Source organism: Taurulus bubalis (genome assembly GCF_910589615.1).
Source record: "Taurulus bubalis genome assembly, chromosome: 6".
Taxonomy (NCBI): Eukaryota; Metazoa; Chordata; class Actinopteri; order Perciformes; family Cottidae; genus Taurulus; species Taurulus bubalis.
The window spans coordinates 2,711,443-2,728,102 of record NC_136594.1 but is presented as its reverse complement, the minus strand read 5'-3'; the positions used below and the strand labels follow the sequence as shown (position 1 = coordinate 2,728,102).

Sequence of the window (16,660 nt, the reverse complement as noted above, 5' to 3'; positions counted from 1 at the left end):
GGCTCAACTCCCACCTCCGGAAGAACTTCTCACACATCCCAAGGAAGGTTGGGGACATGGAATCCGAGTGGACCGTGTTCAAAGCCTTTATTGAGGACACGCCCACTAGGAACTGTGGTCAGAAGGTAATCGGTGCCTTTCGTGGCGGCAACTCGAGAACCCGGTGGTGGGTAACCTAAACCCAACCAACATGACCCCTGGAGAGAAGGCAGTGCCTGAATACTTGGAGGTGGTTGCACCCATATCCCTGGCGGAGGCCGATAAGGTAGTCAAAAAGATGAGATCCGCCCTGAGATGATGAAGGCGCTGGACATTTTTGGGCTGTCTTGGCTGACACGACTTATCAATGTCGCCTGGGGGTCGGGAACAGGTTCCCATTTTCAAAAAGGTGGACCGGAGAGATGCTCGAACTATCAGGGTATTACACTACTAAGCCTCCCAGGGAAAGCTTCTGCCAGGGTGCAGAAAAATTAAGTATAATCTTTTATTTCCATCATTTGAATTAACTCTGATGAATCCATCTGTCAATCATCTTTGTTTGCATAAATTCATTTAGACAGACATCAATCGCCATTGGTACTGGCCAACCATGGCAGGGGCACCTTGCATGGTAGACCCTGCCATCACTTTTATAAATTGGAGAATGATGACAAGTAGAGTTAAAGCGCCTAGAGTGGTCGGAAGACGAGAAAAGTGCTTTACAGTCCATTTAACATTGTACAGCTTCTCTTAATTCTTTGGGAATATCCTCTCGTTCCTTCATTCATTCTCACCTCTCTTGATGTAGCGGAGAGCTTCAGCCTTGCGCTCCACACCTACACTCTCCCAGTTGTTGGTTCGCTCCAGGTAGAGCGTGGCGATGAGCGGCAGAGTGATGCCGGCCAAGTTCTGCTCCACACAGCCGCCGGGCATCCGGATCAGGGAGGCCAGGGAGTCCTCACTGATGGAGTTATCAATGCTGTCTGCCAACACATTGCCTTGAGGAGAGAGGAGGATCAGGAATCAGAGCACTCCCCCAAGGTTAATTTTGAATCCTTATCGCCACTCGGTCAGCGACTTACCTCTGACATTGATGAATGTCTCTGGCACAGAGTTTGGTACAACTGACTTCAGTTCTTGCTTGCCCACACGAACAATTTGCGTTCCTGTAGTGGACAGAAGCAAAGAGCCAAAAAGTTACACTTTTCAATCCCAGAACTGAAGAGGATCCATTCATTACAACGTAAAGACACCACATTAAGAATTCAAAGATTTTTAGAATAGGTCTTTAAGTTGTTTCTCTGAGAGAAGACGTCCGGACCTGATTGATAAGTTAAGGTAAATCTTTATTCGTATGCCTGTCCTATTCTATTCAGCGTGTTTGTATTGTCTATTCTTTTGGCTCTTGACTGTGGTATTTGATTGTCCTTTTGTGGCTTTTTCGTTTTTTGCACTTTGTCTCGATGCTGTGTTTTATTAAGAAAGAACTTTAAATTGCCTTGTTGCTGAAATGAACTGTATAAGTAAAGATACCTTGCGTCTTATTTAAAAGTAGGTAACAGGAAATGATGCATCACTGCAAACTTCTTACCTCCCTCAGCCGATGGGTTCAACACCGTATTCTGAACATCAGTCTTCTGCACTCCATCCAGCTATTTGGGGTAAAAAATAGTTATCTTTATTCAAGTCAATCTGTTATCTTTTAATTACCTTTTTAACATTTACATTCTACGCTTACATTCAAGGAAGGACACACTTTTTTTTACGATGCAGAACATCAACTTTCCTATTTCAGCAGCTGACCCTGTTTTTAGAAGAACAAAGACACTCCATCATCAAGAGTGACTCACCACCACACGGAGTTGTTTCTGGATGCGGTCCCCACCTGTCATGTCTCTGCCTACCACCATCACCTCCAGAGGAAGTTTCCCCACCACCAGCGGCACGATGGTGTAAGGCACCATGACAGAAGAGCCGGCCGGCAGCGTCACTTCCTGCGTGTGTTTTTCCTTGAAGGCAATGCTGCACATGCCTTCTGTCTTCATCAGCACCACCCTCACCTGAATAGGAAACCAGGCACAGTATTAATTTATTCAAGACATATTTTACTTAATTAACGTTGAGTGGAAGAGAGAATTTAAATGTTAGCCATGAATCCTTCTGACTATGTTGATCCCCTGACTTTTCCTCCAGGAAAGGCTACTTAACATAACGTTGAACGACAACGCTAAACGACTTGTTTTACTACAGGTGAAAGCTTGCCAATGCATGTTGGAGAGAGAAAGACAGACACAGAGGTTAACAGTGCAAACAGCGCTACACGGCATGGACTGTATCTGAATTTTGTGTGTGTGAAAGGAAACCCTTTTAATATTTTACAAACTTATGTAAACACACAGTGGTGGAAGATGTAGTCGCATCTCCACTTGCATCTACAGCATTCAAGAAATTACTCAAGTAACGCCCAGCGCAGGTAGAAAATCCACGGCCCGCCACTGACTTAAATACATTCAATAACTGGCGATACAGTTGTGAAGTATTCTGTTTCTAGTCAATAATACTACGAATGACAAGCAATTGTTAATGCTCTTAACATCACAATTCATACACATAAAAAATGTTTCAATGACAAAGACATCTACTTTGAATGTAAGTAAGGCGCAGGTGCATTAAAAAGCATCAAAACAGAGCTTTAGTTTGATGCAAATTAAATGAGGCTACACCTCTAGTAGAAAAGGAATTCTATACTTACTAAATTCGTGAATGAATAATAAGGAAGTGACTGTGCTGTGTGTCGTTCTGATGTGATTTTCTTACATGCAGGTCGTCGTAGCCGTAGTTATGCACCACTGCTTTGATCTGGACCTGTTCATTCCTCGCCACTGAATACGGCAGCTTCAGGTCCACGAAGAAACGCTTCCACGCTCTGACGTTGTAAGGCTCCGCAACACAGAAGCCTACAGACATTCAGAAGCACATTGGTGATGGGACTTCTGCACATGTTAAATGTATTTGACGTATTTCGTTCATCATTTGAGTTTAGAGATCTTTCAAATCGCCGAACTCAAGGCTTCAAACGGCAGTCCACAAACCAATAGGTGACGTCACAATGACTATGTCCATTTCTTATATAATGTAAAGACTGCAGCCTAACTAGTTAAATTTGAAAATGCCTCACCAAAAATCAGGGTCTCAAAAAGGAAAAGCCAGGGTACAAAAGAGAGAACAAGAGAATGAACATGGAGGAATGGGAAAACTGTGGGCCTCGCTCAATCAAATCACTGAGGCAGACTAGTAAATACAACTGTTTAAAGTTAGAGTGAAGATACTGATATCATATCAAATTAGGCCTGGATGGGTCTGGATGAGGAACCCAATTTGGAAGATTTCTTTCTATAATTCCTGATGGCTACCCTCCTCCTCCTCGTACCCGTGTGAGGTGATGCACTGACGGCCAGAATTCCCCACTCTGTGATGCTGTCGGGTAAGGGATGGGCCACGTTCTTCAACGCCAACCTGTTGATGAGATTCATACGTGGATGGATGGGCACAGACATGTAAAGGACCCCCACCCCTTTAGGCTCCTACACAGGATCAAGAGTTGTGGATTCAAAGAGACATATTGTTGGTCATTTTGCATTTCTTCCTGGTCTTTTGCCTGTTTTGCATCTCGTTGTAGTCATTTTCTCTTTCTGCTGGTTTTGCATGTCTTTGTATACATTTCGTATCTATTTTTGGTTGTTTGGAATCTCTTTGATGTCATTTTGTGTCTCGTTTTAGTCATTTTGTATCTGTGGTAGTTTTGTGTCTCTTCAGAATCAGAATGAGAAATGGTTCATTGCCAACTATGTTTGCACATACAAGCAATTTGACTGTATAAAGATAATACATAATGTGAAATATGGACATTCACCATAGAATATGATTTAAAAAAATACTGAAGAGTAAATTAAATATGTCTGTAGTTTAAGTGTCTGTATTTAAAGTATACTAGTGTGCAAGGATGTGTAATTGTCTTCACGTAAGAGTCTTTCAGGATTTATTCCTGATAATTTATATAATCCATCCATGGCTGTATAAAAGTTAGTTTAGTGCATGAAAGCAAGGAAATAAGATTTACAACAGATAGACTACCGTTTCAACAGCTAACTTGTACAATATTCACTTGGTGATAAACAATAACAGCAACTTCACAGTTTTGGGTTGTCAAATGCATTTCACAATATAAACACTGCACACAGACAGGAATCTGCATTAGTAAAGAACATGGATGTCTGTCTAACACGGGAAACAAAGTCTGTATCATTGATTCTGAGCTGTTTATCTAGCGGTTATCACCGACCAAACAAAACATGATGCAATGCCGGGAGTTCACGTTGCTACGTGTTTTTCCTCCCATGATGAAACAAAATGAAGGGCTTTGGATCGTCCCTGATGGAAACGGACACTCTAACGCCACCATGACTAAATACCAAAATCTTTACAACTACAACATGTCGGCCCTGGTGGCCCCAAAACTGCGGGGCAGAATTCTTCATCAGGAGGTCTTTCTCACTCCCAAATTCCTCGTACTCCCATGAATCAATACCAGAGCCACTGATATGACATAGCAAAAAAACCAACTGCAGAACCTGGCCTTACAAGAGCATATGAGTCCATTTTACATATTTATAACACAATTCAACCATAAATATTAACATAAACCATAAATATGACTCGAGAGGACTCTGACAAGTTATGAAAATATGATGTTTTATATCCCTAGCTTGATGCTACACATGATTGACGCACCTTTCTGGAAAGCGTACGACCTACGGAATCCGCCAATTGCACCAACAACAATGTCAGACAAAGGCTCAGCAAGATATCAACCACATTGCATTTTTTCCAGCCCAAAAACTGAAATATGACTTAATTATGGATGAAACAATACTTGCTTAGTATGTTTTGGTGCATCTGCTTGAGCAGATCCCCTCTGTTGTGGAACCAGAGTTGTCCAATGTCCAGGAAGAAAATTATGGCATTTTTGCTTTCAGCGGTTCATGAAATCTGCACTAAATGAAATACTAAAAATGTTTAACTTCACTTAATCAAAGTCAAACTTTGCACAGATACTGTTAACACATAGTTATATTTTATAGTAGAAAAAAATTTCATAATTAAAAAGAGGAAATACATCCTGGAAGATTGGCTTTTTTTCGGATTTAAAAAAAAAAAGTTTTTACATACAGTAACACATATACTGCTATATGAACCTCTTAACTGGTCTTACAAGTGTTTTCTGTATATTATACCTTTTGAAATTATTCAAATAGCCCCTGTGGTTGAGGAGATATTCTGTATTTAGTATGGGTATGCAAACCATTCAGAGTTTTTGAGAAAAATGTCTGGAGCTCAACTGGGGTTAAAGAAGTTAACACGAGGGGACAACATATTGTGTTCTTATTGCTCAATATCTGTGTCCTTTTTAAGGGATGACCTTGTTCCCGTGGAGATAATTCATGGACTCAAACAAACACTGCAGTCAAACTAAATTGCTCAGCTTCAATTCAGGGCTCTTGACAAACACCCATACATTTAGAAATGTTGTATCAATAGCAATACCAATAGATCTTGAAACTAAAATACAATGACAATGTAAGAAAAGATTGAAAAAAAATCTGTCTAAAAGATTATTTGATATTGATCCTAATAAGTGTCATTGAAGTGTGTCTAATGCTGTTTTCATTTTCAAGTTTTCATTGTCATTTTAATAAAGTCCCATATGAGTTTCCATGTCGGTCTCAATGCAATAGTGGTCATCTTTTCCTTTCTTTTTTCTCTCTCTCCAATTATATTTCATTGCTTGCACACTGTCATGCTGATTTCTATCAGTTTTGCTTATGAATATAATAAAATGTAAGAATATAAATTAAATTCAGTTAATGCTGTTTGAGTAAACTAATGAGATGTAACTTCAATGTTTACTCACCCGTCTCTGTCAGCCTGGTTGGGCAGGTTGACATCCGTCCACAGCCAAGACTCGTAGAACTTGGATCGCAGATACACTTGAGTCTCATCCAGATACTCCTCTTCCTCCTCCTCCTCCTCCTCCTCCTCCTCCTCCTCCTCATGCTCCTCTACTTCTTCTTCCGCCATTTTGTTTGCACTTGAATAGGTCATGTCCAGCACTCCAAACAGGACAGGCAATCCAGGCGGACTTTGAGATCTAGTTAATACACGTTCACGTGCCCAATCTATGTGGATAATGCACAGGCCGTTATAAATAGACCTGCAGTTGTGGTGTTGAAATAAAATCCAGGGTCCTCTTTGACTGAGATCGAGATCGAGACTAAGACCTTCAATGCCTACAAATTCTGCATAAAGATTATTAGTTTTTTGACCAAACATAACTAATGAGATTCCCATCAGCCTCATCTGTCCTTTGTGTTTGGTGATAATTAGCAAAAGCAAGCATGCTAACACATTACATAAAACAATACTCCAGATAAAGATGTGAAAATGTTTCTTGCTAACTAAAAATCAAACAGAATGGAAAAAATAAGGTTAAAGTAGAGTAATTACCAAATCTATTCCGGGACAGGTGTTCCTTTCTCTCTAGCACAGAAACAGACACTCTTTCAGAAGGAGTGTCTGTGGACCAGGGTGGCGGGGTGGTGGGAATCTCCGTGTTAAACGCTTGGTTCCTGAAGGTGGCGCAGCAGTAGCGGAAGGCACTAATGCACTCCCAGCCCTCCGTGATGTAGAGGGAGCGTCGCTTGCAGGTGTACGGCATGGGGATCTCCCTGAGGCCGTCCTTACAGCAGCGATGCTGCAGCTTCTCCTTGTAATGACTCTCTGGAGGCAGAAGGAACCAGCTGTCAGTCTTCAGTGCTAATAATATAACATCAATATTTTGGATGAGGATATAAGGAACTGAGAACAGAGAATGATAAAGTTAGAGGCTAGCCGCTGATGAAAGTGGAGAATTGAGCAACTAAAGAGCCAGATGTTTTCCTATGAAATTGTTGGATACCAGAAAAGAGAATGTTAACTGCATTCATCAGATAGATGAAAACACAAAACCAGTGGGATGTAATGCTTCTCTATGTCTACCAGATGTGAATAAAAGGCAGATTCTTATTAACACATCGACATCTAGATGGGCACTCGATGTGAGGCGATTTTTAGGAAAGTGTTGGATCCGCTCCAAAATTCAATGGGTTCTTTCTCAGCCCAAGCTCCCTCCTTCCACCAAGTTTCATGAAAATGGAGCCAGTAGTTTTTCTGTTATCCTGCTGACAAACAGACATAAAAACCAACAAACCAAAAACATAACCTCCTCGGTGGAGTAAATAAAAACATCATCATTTTACAATGTCAGATTGTTGTGGTGCTATTTTTTCCGTTTAAGCGGCCAATTAGTTCATTGACTCATTTTACTCACCCAGCTGGGCTTTACGCTGCAGCAGTTCGACAGAGCGCCTCCTTCTGGCACTGTGTGGACACTGCAGCTCTGAGGAGACAAAAATATGTGACCATTTCTGTTTATCTGCGTGTCTCTTTCATGGAAAAGTAAAAGTAAAGAAATATCGGATCATTAAACCAGCGTTTAAAGTTGCCACTTTGATAGATATAAAGGATGTAATGACACAATTCTACGATACAACTCTGAATGTCAAACTGATTCTAAAAGAGGGTTAATGTCTACTCAAGATTATTTTCATTTGAAGGAGAAGAAGTTGTACTAACAGCCGTTTTTTTTAAAAGTATTTTGTGGTATCAATGAAGACTTTTATTGTCCCATGACAGTTTAAACCATCTAACTAAATATTGGCATTATATCAGCCTTTGACATGACTTACTGTTTGCCTCAGTAACCACCTGTAGCTCCAGTGTTGCTTCACTTTGAGCAAACACACAGAGCAAACAAGACCTTCTACAAAGGAGGAAGTTGGACTCCAACCGCTGACAGAGCTACTTTAACAGCAACTACCTTTTGTTCTCTTTATTGATATAACTATGTACAGTATGTAGCAGGTTTTTAGAGTAAAGTATGTTTACATTTAACCAATCAAGTAGGATCAGGCCAAGGAACACAAAGAGTATATAAAAAATGTGTATAAGCCAAGAGTTGATTTTGCATTTGTGTATTGGGATTTAATAACCATAAGGTAATATGCAATGTTAATTGTGTGTGTGTGTGCGTGTGTGTGTGTGTGTGTGTGTGTGTGTGTTTGTGTGTTAAACTGTTTTGCAGATGATTGTGCATAGAGTGTGTTTTGTGAAAGGGAACTGTTGTGGCTGACTTCGTACTTTATCAATTGTTTATACACTGCAGGGTCCCTCAGTCCTCGTCTGGGCATGAAGGAGAATCGGCCTTTCAGTTTGTATTTAACAATAGAAAATCAACCTATTTTTAGGCTCTTTCCTCGATAAATTGCATACCCAAACTAAAAAGCACTAGGGCTATTTGAATAATGTTGGTGTTATAATAAAAGGTACACATGTGTGATTTAGTTCAGATGTGTAAACATCAGTCTATATGTTACTGGTTAAGAGTAAATGAAGATGACACAAAGACAAAAATGAAAAGGTTTCAGATCCGCCTATAAAAAAATCACTTTCAGGATGATTATTTCTTTGAAATGATGCAGCTGTAAGGTCCACCTCTAACCCAAATCATAGCTCAATATGTGAACATTCTCTAACCCAAATCATAACTCAATATGTGAACATTCTCTAACCCAAATCATAACTCAATATGTGAACATTCTCTAACCCAAATCATAACTCAATATGTGAACATTCTCTAACCCAAATCATAACTCAATATGTGAACATTCTCTAACGCAAATCATAGCTCAATATGTGAACATTCTCTCTGTAAAGGTTGACTTTGATGAAGTGAAGCAGAACAAAGTTAGAGAGGGTTTAGAACAGAGAACATTCAGGCGAGGTCTCTAAGATTTGTGACATTTAAATGTTTTCATGTACCAAACCATATATTTCACTTGTATATTACTTATGATTTCCAATACATCCAAATACAGCAGTTTGATTTTCAGTTTTAGCTATGATTTCCAGTTTTATATAACAATCGATCAGTCTGCCCCCCCCCCCCCCCCCCCCTCCCCAATCCCCCCCTAGGTTAATAATTTTACTTCTGTGGACTGAAAGCACTGAACGGGTGGAAACTGTGAAAAGTTTCCTCATACGATCAGCTCAGGAAGGACCAGTAGAGTAATCATGGAAGCGGTGTGGATTGTCAGGAGGGGCGGCAGTGAGCAAAGTCAGGTGAGTTTCCTCGACCACCAACTCAAACAGATCTCCAAACATCTACGGAGACCCGGACCCATTAAACGGAGAGCTGGTTAATTAGATAGTCCCGTGCAAGGGGCTTATCTCTCGGCTCTAACACTATTTATCTATTGAAGTACCAGGAAACATGCTACATCGGCAGCTGCTCCATGCTCGTTGGTTACCTTGTCTGGTTTGGGTTTGGAACCCGGCGCTGGAGGCGTAGAGCAGTCCAGCGTCTGAGAACACTGATCTGGCTTCGCTGCCTCCCCCTCGGGTGCAGCCGATGTCGCCGTGCTCCACCGCGCCCCAAATCTGAGGAAAAGGTCCCGTTAAGGACAAGGTGACGAGAGGCTTTTGAGTTTTTGTATGGTTCTTTAAAAACAATCATGGTGCTTGGAACAAGAAATTATATGTTGACTTGTAACACCACATCATTTCAAAATATATAAAACACAAAAATGTGTGTGTCGATGTTTTATTGGAAATGAATTGAGAAATAAATAAAAAATGTCATCACACCCACCTTCCTCTGAGTAAGTCTGTCCCGGTTGAGCAGATACACAGCGTTGTCCACGGCCACCAGGCTGACCTTTGCCCCCGGATCACCTCTGACCTGAAAACTAAAGCTCTTCCCGGGCGCGTAATCTCTACGAATGCCGTCCACCGGCCCGACTTTCAGCTGGAAAACAATGGGAATTAAAATGGATGGAACTGAACTAATAGTGTGAACGGAACACTTTTTGCACGTTTTGAACTACACACATGTGACAACTACAACTACAAATTCCCCCGTCACAGGCGCTTCGCTCCATTCAGACCTCCGTATTGATCACTCACCCCTCCAACGCAGGAATCTGCCACATCCACCCAGATGGAGTCCGACACCACCTCCTCCTGCCCCACCCAGGGAATACCGTAGAACGCCACGAAACGGAACGACGGCATCATCTCCGGGGTGACCGTCAGCACGACGCCGGTGACCAGCTGACCCGTCACGTCCACGCGCTCGGCAACAATGATGTTTCCTTTACTCAGCACCTGAGAGTTTTGGGGATAGCATTTTTTTTTTATGTCTGTGTTTTATTTGATTTTGTTGCTGTTTTGTAAATGCGGTGTTCTCGTCTCACCAGGTAGGTGATGTGTGTGATGAATTCTCTGTGTGTCGGGTCTGAAGGAGCGATGCTCAGCTTCAGGTTCAGTCGGTCTCCTAAGGACACCGCGTTGGTTCCCGTGGAGATGTACAGGTAGTTCTGTTGGTTCAGGTTGAAGGGGACGTACGGCCGGACAGTGACCTGTTGTCTGGCCTGCTGCTCTGGTCTCAGGTCAGCCTGCGTGGTCTCAGCCTGGGAAACACACAATGAAAGCATTAAGGTTTGTGAATCTCTAAGGAAGAGTTACAAATTCATGGATATGGATAGGGATGTCCATAATTACCAATGACATATTATGTCTTCTGAAGACACTATTTTTTAAGCTTTTAAAACCACCTATAGCAGATTTAGAAAAACAACGAACCCAAAAAAAAAAAAAATGTCGGTTGGTTAACTAGTTTGAACTAAAACTACTAATCATTCAGTAGCACTGATCAATGAATCCTAAGGTAATATTAGATTGGGTCCCAAAGTTTTCAAGGACACCAAATATGGGAACGTCTCTAAAACAATGCTCAGGACAACTAGATTATTTATCTTTGGTGTTTTTTGGGTTTGGTTGATAAACTCAATTTAAGCATCAGAAGGCTTAATGTACTGTTTGAAAATGTTTTCTAACTAAAGTATTTGAGGGGAAAAAATACTATAATATATCTGGGGATTTTTCAATATAGCATAGAATCTGAACAGTTCTTGTGTAACACTTGATGAATAATAGTTTAACGGTTATGTTTTCACAGCATTAGACTCTTTAAACGCATGCTCAGAGGCTCTGTGAGTAAAACATTAACGCATTCACACTAACCGTGATGGTGTGTGTGTTTCTACCAGGGGGCATGTTGATGGTGACTCTGCCGATGCCGGTGTAGACGACCACGTCCGTGTTCAGCAGCTTCAAGGTGACCTGAACGTTTCGGGCCGGGGAGCCGTCATGGTGGCTCACCTGGATCTGAACAGGTTGGAGGGAGAGCATTTGTCTTTGTTTTATACACTTGTGATTGATCTGAAGGACACGTGAACACAAGACTGGACAAAATAATTGTCCCGGACAAAACAAAAGCAAATATCCAGTTTTAGTGGATGGATCATGAACACAGAGGACGGCCCTTACTGTGAAGTCCAAGGGGAGAAGCGGCTTGAAGTACTTCGGTATGTCTTTGAAGGATACCACAAACGGAGACTCCACAATTTTAATGCCAGTCTTCTCTGCTTCAACCAGGTCGCTGCCTGTTCAGAGGGAAATGTACAGAAACCAAAAAACCTGAATCATTTCTGAAATCTTGTAATACATTTGTGAGGTTTTTCTCATTAATTTAATACTTTAATCAAAGAAAATATCAAAGTTTTGTTCATGTTTTTACAACTTTAAACTTGGAAATTCAGACTTTTGTCCTGGAATATTAATCTGGTTCCATAATTTCTTAAAAAAAAAAAATATCAACAATGGCGCCAATAATTCAACTAAATAAATGTTGTATATAGTCCAAAATCACAAATTTGCCTCAGAGGGCTTTATCTGTACACAACCTCACATCGGATCAGGAAAAACTCCCCCAAAAACCCTAATACGCCGTCTTACTGGTGTTGTTGTCGTTGACTGTTGATTGTTGTTTGTCTCGTCTAATGTATGCACCTTCCGCCTAGCAAAATTCCTCGTTTGTGTAAACATTTCTGGCAATAAACGGTTTCTGATTCTGATTCTGATTGTGCAGTTACACTTAAATGTCCGTCCAAGTTTTGGAATTGCTTGAGCGTTCAGTTATTTAACGCAGAAAACGACCTGGACTTTTGCTTTTGAACATCGAAAACAACTTGTGAATTACCCCACATTTCGGGTCTGTTTGACTCTAAATACCCTTGCTGTTCAGTAGAGTAAATGCAAGTTTCTTTAAATAAATCAGACACACTGCACAGCCCAAATCAGTTTGTTTGAAACCATGGGACAGTTTCTGTGACTATGTTCCGTATGCACGCATTTTCCGAACGACCATTGATTTAATCATGAAAATAATGAGTCAAGGGTTTGACTTTCTGTTATTTTTGCCTGTTTACCCACTCACATGAAGGGCTTACCTGAGTTGGTGAGCACAGAGGCCTTCACATACACAGACTTGCCCACCAGAGACTTGATGTTGGGGTAAGCTCTCTTGAGCTCCTCCATGCTCAGACTGACGACTCCTCCATCCAGCTACAGGAGAACAAGAGCACAGAAGACATCTAATGGTTATAAGAGCTACTGGTTCACTGTTATAACACATCTTAGCTGAAGCACACGCTTTTAACAGCGACCCAGCAGTCTTGATAAGCAAACTTCCTCCACTAAGGAAGACTGTGAGACGTGGTTGAAAGCTCGAGTAGATGGTAGGTGGACCTGTTATTTTCAAGATTTCACTTTTTTTTAATATTAAACTAAATGTCTCTGTAACGTTTGCTTAACACCAAACATGAATATAAATCAAAATAAAGAAAAGGCTAAACAGAACCAAATCTTTGTAGTAGCTACATCCCGCCCCTCAAATGCAGACTGGCCAATAATTACGTAGCATCAGTCAGTTATCCTGTGCTCTGCTGAAATCTTTTTTTTCTTCTCCAAAAATGACATATTTCTTCAGGAAGTGAGGTTAGTGACAGTATGGGCTCCATGGTAACGTAGCCCGAACAGCTTGACTGAGTGGCAAGCAGGGGGTAATTATGATATGTGTAGCTCACAAATGTGGCAGCGCCCGTAAAATCAGTGACTTACATTTGACACCTGCTTCACTGAAGGCAACCTTATCATCTCCTGGTTGATCTTCACCCCAAACACCACATAGGCCGTCCCCTGAACCGGCTTCCCGTACAGGTACCTGAGACACAATCACAACAAAGGTAAGTCAACAGTCAGCCGGTTTCATTCATTATTGTCATATAAATACTTAAGATTTCAGGAGGGAAATCCTTGTCACACCAGACGGCCTCGTGAATGAGGCTTGTGTGTTCATGTGTTCGTCCCTGTGGTTGTAGTACGAGGATCAAAGGACCTTCTCTACAGGCTGGTTTAGTGTAAGGACATGGGTTTTAGAGTTAAAGTTAGAATGAGGTTCAGGTTAAACTCAGAGCAACATTGGTAGGAGTTATGGTCAACAAGTTAAATCTGCAATAGTGTGCATTAACTTTAAATGAAAAATATGGAAACAGGAAGTTTGGCTAGTTTGTGAAGGTGTTATGATGTGGAGTGTTTTGTGTTCCTGTTTTATTGTGTAGTCCTTGTCTTGTGTGTCCTCTGTGTTTCCTGCACTTCCTGCCCCTGTGATTGCCTGTTGATTGTTCCTTGGTGTGTCCAATCACCTGCCCTCCCCAGTGTATTTAAACCCTGTTTGTCTCCTGCCTCAGTGGGGGATTGTACTGCGTGTGAGTAGACCGTGTTTGTCATGTCGCATTTCTGGGTTTTTGTGAGTCTTGTTCCTGTCTGTTTTTTTATTCCTGCTTTTGTTTCTTTCACCTTTTTTCCTCTCAGCCTGTTGGAGGCTTGTCCTTCGTTTTTTTGTCAATAAATATTCTTTTTTTAACTGTTGCTTTAGCGTTTGGGTCCTTTTTCGTACCCCACCCCGTAACAAAAGGAGCGTGGGATTATGGGAGTTGTTTTCACCACCGCAGACCTGCCGCTAAAGCTTGCTCAGCTTGTTTCTCTGGTGTATAGTTGGAAAAGTCCAGGACCTAAGATGTTTTTAGACATTTTAAGGCTCAAAAGTTACATATCGTCACATTCATAAAATAATGGCCCATGTCATTTTTTCAGGTTTTTCAGAAAACACAAAATAATTGAACAAATGTAATCGCACACACACTGCCACTAGACACTGCACAACAGGCATACTGTAATACCGATCAAATTATGTTATGATTACTAATATTATGTTCGAGTGAGATTTTCATTGACAAAAATGCTAACTAAATTGCTAGCTTAAAAATGCCATCTTGAAAAGCTTGTCCCATTGTCTTTTGACTTAGGCAAAATAAAATGGCCTAAATCACACTCTTGACATCGTTATACTACAGGGGTAGAATCACATGATCTGTTCAACTGAGGATGGTAGGAGATTTTACCAGAGTACCAGTATCATGAGAAGATTTAGGCAAGAAAATCATTTTTGTCAAATGATTTTCCATTACTTTAGGAAGGTGACGATATTATAGTGAATTATGTACATGAAGTGGCTTCACAGGCCTGTGTTGGTGTGTGAGTGTTTGACCGACCTAGCCTCCACCTCCACCTCCAGCTGGCTGTCATCCAGGTTGAGGAAGGACTTCCTGGGCGTCAGGGTAACATTGAAGGCAGGAAGCACTGAACACCAGAAAAATAAAGTGGAACTTTTGTTACTTCCGTTGTCTTGGGGTCAAAATGACCCATCAACACACATACATGGGTCATTTTGACCCCAAGACAACGGGAGGGTTCAATTGTACAAAAGTGTGATGCCTACAAACGAAAACTGATGTCATCAGCTGAAGGACGCATGGTTTATTAACATGACGTACCATATTTCTTCACCTCGAACTCAGAGGTGAACGTGTTCTGCTGCCAGTGGTCAAACTTTGCAGTCACCGACCATTTTCCTTCGCTGCCACAGACACACAGAGAAACAACGTCCCATGAATTATGTACAGAGACACATCTCAATCTCTTGGCAGTAGAAGGAGTTGATCTTACGTGACAAATTCTGAGAGAGGATGACTGTCAGAAAAGGCACCATTAGCAGGTCTGATCCAGGAGACCTGTTTAACCACCACGCCGTCTGTATTCTGAGACACACAAACAGGAAAAAACAACCTATAAATATAATCAAAAAGCATGACCCATTCCCATGCTCATTCATTTTGCAAGACCCTCATTTCTTAAAGCCAAAAGTTATTTATTTAAATGTCTTGTTTTCTCAGATAAACAGTCAAAAACCAAAGTTAAACATTTTACAAACCTTTGGAAGAAGAGAATCATTGACTTATCAATTAATGTACTTATCATGATATTTATTTACCTGGATGTCTATTGTGACGGCGCTGTCAAAGGCCTTAAAGGACGAAGAAGACGCAAAGACTCTGAATCGAACTGGAGAGGGAAAATAGACAAAAGACAGACTGAAAAATAGTCAAAATAATGTTTTCATGATTTGTACATTGGTATAACATTACTCAGGTGTGTCATCTAAACAGTCATTATCACTATTACTGTTACTTCAACTAGTACTGTGACGAGTGGGGGTTTCTGTGACCACTACATCTAAAATGTTCGTACTGTTATCACTGCTGATGCCATCTTGACGTCTTGCACTGTTTGCATTGGGAGGCATCAAACTAGACTTGATCAGCAGTGTCAACCCAAAGTCCACTTGTGGTCGTTCTGGTCCGTGTGATTAATTCGTGGTTCATATTTGGTGCTTTGTTTTTTTTCTTCATCGGCATCTTCGGTTCTCACCGGTGTCTCCGGGGTTGTAGATGGGTTTGTCTGTCTGGATGAAGATGTATCCAGAGTGAAAGGACACCATCATCACCCTCTCCTCTGAGTGGAAGCCACCAAAGTCCACCTTCAGATACACAAACTTGTTCTTTTTCTCCTCGCGATTCAGATGATCCGAGGGAAGCTGAGATTGAACGAGATTGAGAGACGGGAGAATGTTCAGAATGAAGGAAAGCATCATGATGTGGAGCAGGAACGAGACACCGACGTTAAAATCCACAACCTGGTATGTTTGAGTGTTACGCTCGTAAATCAATATCGTATAATAAATAGTTTCCACTTTTCTTTTCTGACCATACTTCTCCCTCGCACCCAACACCGTTGACCCCGATGACTCACCTGTATCGCCTTGAGAGTGTGGAATCCATTTTCCAGATTGAGCGTGACCGAGTCCTGGAGGAGCGTGGTGGTCTTACTGAAGTCCAGGATGGAGATGGAGACGGTGAAGGGGCTGGACACACCGTCTGCCTGGAGGTAGATGTTCTCCTGACTGTCTGTCCTCAGCAGGTCTGGAGCCAGCAGAGTGAACCTGGGGGAAAGTCGGAAAGTAACCGAGTAGGTACTTCCAGAACTTTAAGTACCACTGACAATACAACTAGTAGTACTGCTACTTGTAGTCAGAACACACGGTACCTCGGTGAAGATTGAACTGAGATCTTTGGTTTTTGTAGGCTGCAAACAAACAGAACATTCATAAATTAAAGACATGACAGAACTGCAAACTCAAAAAATCTAATAAATAAAATAAAATCGC

The 16,660-nt window shown here is 41.3% G+C and overlaps 1 protein-coding gene across 1 annotated transcript in view; it reads right to left on the bottom strand.

Moving 5' to 3' along the window:
* The window catches only part of LOC306738071 (complement C3-like), a gene marked incomplete at both ends in the record, with an annotated part of 28,818 nt that overhangs the window by 11,380 nt on the left and 778 nt on the right, over positions 1 to 16,660 (bottom strand). Inside the window, 23 exons of the mRNA XM_079219899.1 lie at positions 774 to 977; positions 1,062 to 1,145; positions 1,571 to 1,631; positions 1,830 to 2,039; positions 2,797 to 2,936; positions 3,410 to 3,495; positions 5,951 to 6,215; positions 6,544 to 6,816; positions 7,406 to 7,474; positions 9,444 to 9,573; positions 9,785 to 9,940; positions 10,099 to 10,299; positions 10,389 to 10,604; positions 11,218 to 11,361; positions 11,524 to 11,639; positions 12,486 to 12,600; positions 13,156 to 13,258; positions 14,649 to 14,736; positions 14,931 to 15,013; positions 15,103 to 15,194; positions 15,428 to 15,498; positions 15,865 to 16,030; positions 16,246 to 16,477. Of these exons, the coding sequence (XP_079076025.1) occupies positions 774 to 977; positions 1,062 to 1,145; positions 1,571 to 1,631; positions 1,830 to 2,039; positions 2,797 to 2,936; positions 3,410 to 3,495; positions 5,951 to 6,215; positions 6,544 to 6,816; positions 7,406 to 7,474; positions 9,444 to 9,573; positions 9,785 to 9,940; positions 10,099 to 10,299; positions 10,389 to 10,604; positions 11,218 to 11,361; positions 11,524 to 11,639; positions 12,486 to 12,600; positions 13,156 to 13,258; positions 14,649 to 14,736; positions 14,931 to 15,013; positions 15,103 to 15,194; positions 15,428 to 15,498; positions 15,865 to 16,030; positions 16,246 to 16,477 (3,305 nt within the window). The remainder of the gene's footprint in view (positions 1 to 773; positions 978 to 1,061; positions 1,146 to 1,570; positions 1,632 to 1,829; positions 2,040 to 2,796; positions 2,937 to 3,409; positions 3,496 to 5,950; positions 6,216 to 6,543; positions 6,817 to 7,405; positions 7,475 to 9,443; positions 9,574 to 9,784; positions 9,941 to 10,098; positions 10,300 to 10,388; positions 10,605 to 11,217; positions 11,362 to 11,523; positions 11,640 to 12,485; positions 12,601 to 13,155; positions 13,259 to 14,648; positions 14,737 to 14,930; positions 15,014 to 15,102; positions 15,195 to 15,427; positions 15,499 to 15,864; positions 16,031 to 16,245; positions 16,478 to 16,660) is intronic.